At 47.8% G+C, this 4,536-nt stretch overlaps 1 protein-coding gene across 1 annotated transcript in view; it reads right to left on the bottom strand.

Annotated features, from left to right (window-relative positions):
* Positions 1-835: 835 nt before the first annotated feature.
* The window catches only part of Htr3a (5-hydroxytryptamine receptor 3A), a 12,378-nt gene continuing 8,677 nt past the window's right edge, over positions 836-4,536 (bottom strand). The window contains exons 6-9 of the mRNA XM_021172720.1: positions 3,038-3,198; positions 2,493-2,703; positions 2,180-2,401; positions 836-1,612 (exon numbers count right to left, since the gene is read on the bottom strand). Coding sequence (XP_021028379.1) covers positions 1,314-1,612; positions 2,180-2,401; positions 2,493-2,703; positions 3,038-3,198 — 893 coding nt within the window. The 3' untranslated portion in view covers positions 836-1,313. The remainder of the gene's footprint in view (positions 1,613-2,179; positions 2,402-2,492; positions 2,704-3,037; positions 3,199-4,536) is intronic.

The following is a 4,536-nucleotide window of genomic DNA, read 5'->3' on the forward strand; positions in this document are numbered from 1 at the left end:
TAAAAGGCCTGACAGCTAGGACCAGTGGTCCCAGCTCTGCTTTCCTCCTGCTTTTTGGTTAGAAGTATCATGCGCTGGCTAGTAAACGTTCTCAGAGATGTCAATCAAAGTTTTGCATTCTCAGAGTCTCCTAGGCACAGAAAACGGTGGGTGCTAGCCGTGGTGCTGAAGCGTATCTCCCTTTCAGAGAAAGCTTGTTCCCTGCTTCCTCTAAAGACCAGAATAGTTAGCTGGGCGTGGTGGCGCACGCCTTTAATCCCAACACTCAGGAGGCAGAGGCAGGCGAATTTCTGAGTTCGAGGCCAGCCTGGTCTACAAATTGAGTCCCAGGACAGCCAGGGCTATACAGAGAAACCCTGTCTTGAAAAGCATAGTTGGGGCTGGTGAGATGGCTCAGTGGTTAAGAGCGCCGACTGCTCTTCCAAAGGTCCCGAGTTCAAATCCCAGCAACCACATGGTGGCTCACAACCATCCGTAACGAAATCTGATGCCCTCTTCTGGAATGTCTGAAGACAGCTACAGTGTACTTACATATAATAAATAAATAAATAAATCTTTAAAAAAAAGAAAAAAAAAGAAAAGAAAAGCATAGTTGGCCCACATAGATCCTTTCAACATTTCCCCAGTGGGTCGCAGATAGCCCTCCTCTCTCCTCTCATCTGATAAATACACAGTCTTGACCTCCAAACTGCGACCCACCTCCTAGTTTGTCATGATGGAGATCATGCCGTCTTCTAGTTCCCTGGTCCAGGAAGCATCAGTCAATGGAAGATACAGGTAAGCCCATCCTCCAAACTTTTCCCGAAGTTGAATACAAATGGTCACAGACAGAGAATAAGATATCATAGCATTTTATTATCCCCTGCTCCCATTGGCTGATGAAGCTGAGTGTTAGGGAAGTACCCACAGGCGAGCTGAAGAAGGAGCCATTAGGGGCTAGATAAAATAAATGCAGAAGTCTCAGGCATCTGTGCAAGACGATTTGCTTTTCTTTGATCAAAAAAAAAATGTGGAAATGAGCAGTTCCAGGGGCCGTAATCACAGAAGTACTGGTAAGGAAACCAGGGCTTGATGCCCTGATAAGTAAAGTTAGAGGGTACTTGGTTTCTCTTGATCTAGGATATCATGCTTTAAAGCCATGATAGGGAAGTCAGAGAGACAGACTGGGTCTTCAGCACTAAGTTTAGGGGACATAAGGGACTGGGGTTGCTCAGATGAATTGGTGTTGGAAACAGGATGCAGGACCTAAAGGGGAACTCCCCCATACTTATCCTAACCAGCCCCATAGCCCCTCCCTGCCAGGCTGTGCCCACTCAAGAATAATGCCAAATGGACCAGAGAGTGACCAGGGTGATGCTGTAAGCAAGCACAGCCAGCAGGTAGATGCGGAACAGCAGCCTGTCCAGCACGTATCCCACCCGCAGCCAGTCCCTTGCCACCTCCCGCATCTCATCCCGCTTCTCCAGGAAGTGGCGAATGGAGGATAGCTCTTGCAAGAGACCACGCACAGCCAGCGAGGCCTCCCTTGGTGGTGGAAGAGGGCTACCTCTGCCCCTTGGGGTCTTCTCCAAGTCCTGAGGTCCTCCAACATGGCTGCAGTGGTTTCCCATGGCTGGAAGAAGATCAGAACCTGGGTATGAAAGGAGGGTTGTGGGGTGCCCTGGTGCTGTGGCATTGGGGAGTATTATGGAGGTCAGAAGTTGACTTTGTGTCCACCTCAGTTGCACTCTACTTTCCGTTTTCTCTTTCTCTTTTGAGACAGGAGCTTACTATGTACTGCTGGCTGATCTGAAACTTATGTAGACCAGGATGGTATCGAACTCTTGGAGACATACTGCCTGTATCTCCCAAATCAAGGGTGTGTGCCGCTATACCCGGCTCCTCTGAGCTCTTCTCAGCTCATATCTCATCCTTAAGCTGATGAGGGGGTTGAAAAAGAAAGCAAAGGAGTCTGGCTGGACCTGGTGGTGCAAGCTAGCCTGGTCTACATAGTGAGTTCCAGGTCAGCCAGGGCTACATAATAAGACCCTGTCTTTTTTTTTTTTAAATGTAGAAAGGGAGGCAAAGTTCCAGTCTGGCTGAAGCATCTTCCTGTTTCCATCCTGAACCCAGCAACCACATCTTATCCAGTATCCCTGATCCAGGTTCTATGTGTGAATCTGTCCCTATCCTCTCTCACCTGAGCAGTCATCAGTCTTGTTGGCTTGGAAGGTGGCTGGGGGTCTATGGGCCATAGGCTGCTCCCCTAGGCAGAGTATCCAGGCTATTCTGTCTAGGACCAGGTGCCTCAGCCAGTCAGGTACTGGCCGCTGTAGGTCCTGCTTATGCACCAGCCGCACAATGAAGATGGTCTCAGCGAGGCTTATCACTAGCAGAGCCATGCACACCACAAAGTAGACACCTGAGCCGGAGAAAGAGACACACTAAGCATGGGAGGGAGCAGGGTGGGTCCCTGTCACACACAGTGAACTCTTCCCTCAGGGAAGCCTTACCAATGAGGGGGGTACCGATGGCCGTTGCCGGCAGTGTGTCTGACACGATGATGAGGAAGACTGAGTATCCCAGAAGGAGTGTGATCTTGAAAGAGACTCTCTCACCGCTGTCCGGGGGCAGACAAAAGCCCACAATGTCCACGACCATGAGGAAGATACTGGGCAGCAAGAGGCTGACTGCGTAGAATAAAGGCCTCCGGCGGATGATCACCTGGGACCAGGATAGAAGCTTGGGGGATGTTGGGTGGACAGGAACCCAGGAACCACCACCCTATACCCAGACCCTTCTCTTATAGAACTTCCAGCCTGGATTGCTTGGGGAAGGAGAGTGACAGACCCCTATTCTCCCTCTGGCACCAGGCCTGTGGCAGTTGAGGATAAATAGGGGGATACTTCTGTTGAGTTCCCATCACCCTTGCTAAAGTTGCATGGAATGTATATGGGCCTGGAGTTGGCAAAGGGGCTGCTCCGTCCTTCCCAGTTTGCTTCACTGTGCTACCCCAAGCATTCTTGTCCCTGCCCCGTCCGCAGCCACACCCACTCACGTAGAACTTCATTTCTGCATAGCTGTTACTGATATCTATGCTGAACTCCTTGAACTGGGGGAACACCTCCAGCAGCTCCCACTCGCCCTGATTTATGAAGATGCTCTTGTCAGACCTCACTTCTTCCGGTGATCGCCACAGGGTAATGTTGATGTCCTGGACTGAGAGAGAAGACGAAAGGCCAGAAAAGCTTTGGAATCTCAATCATAGGAACCTTCGAGCATAGAAGGTGGGGTGTAGGGTGGACAATACCTGAGGGGCCCTGTTGTCAGATCTCTAGACTACAGATCTCTACCCTTAACTCTCAGCTCGGGTTTCCTCAGCCACACAGAGGAGTGATAGAACACATGGTGTCTATCTCACCAGCCTGTAGTGAGAGCACAGTGCAAAGAACCAAGGAAGCATCCGCTAGAAAGCTCTCTGTCTGTCTGTCTGTCTGTCTGTCTGTCTCTCTCTCTCTCTCTCTCTGTCTCTCACTTGCTTACACATACCTTCCACACAGCCTTCTATGTTTCTTTGTTAGAGTTTTGCATCTAGAAAATGAACAAAACATGATCTTTTACCTCTGCCTTCATAGAATTAACTACTTGTCTTTGAAGAATTAAGAAAATAAAAGAAATCCTCCTCTATCTACCTATGTATCATCTATCTATCTATCTATCTATCTATCTATCTATCTATCTATCATCTTTCTATTATATCTATCTATCTATCTATCTATCTATCTATCTATCTATCTATCTATCTATCTATCTTTCTGTCTACCAGGAAACACAATATTCACTGAACCAAAACCCTGGAAAAGATCTAAATATCCTGCCAGGCTTATTTGCAGATGCCTATAATCTCAGTACGCAGGAGACAGAGCCACGAGGATTCCCAGGACAGTCTAGGAGGCCAGTCTGAACTCATATATTGAGTTCAAAGCCAAAAAGTAAAGTGTTGGGGTGGCCAGTAGAGAAATAGTTCAACAGTTAAGAGCACTTGTTGCTCTTCCAGTGGACCTGGGTTTGGTTCTGCACACCTACACACAAGCTCACAACTATGTGCAACTCCAGTTCCAGAGGATCCAATGTCCTTTTCCATTTTCCATGGAAACCAGGAACACCCAGGGTGCGTATATATATATATACACACACACATATATATACATATATATATATATATATATATATATATATATATATACACACACACACACACATATATATACATACATATATATGTGTGTGTGTATGTGTGTGTGTGTGTGTACAAGCAAAACATTCATACACAAAAAGTAAAATTAATTTTTTTTAAGTAGAAGAGGGGCAGAGGAAACGGCTCAGTGAGTAAAGTGTTGGCTGTTCAAGCATGAGGACCTCAGTTTGATCCCCAAAAGCCACATAAGAAATCAGGGTGTGAGCCGGGCGTGGTGGCGCACGCCTTTAATCCCAGCACTCGGGAGGCAGAGGCAGGCGGATTTCTGAGTTCGAGGCCAGCCTGGTCTACAAAGTGAG

Source organism: Mus caroli, chromosome 9, assembly GCF_900094665.2.
Source record: "Mus caroli chromosome 9, CAROLI_EIJ_v1.1, whole genome shotgun sequence".
NCBI classification, from domain to species: Eukaryota; Metazoa; Chordata; class Mammalia; order Rodentia; family Muridae; genus Mus; species Mus caroli.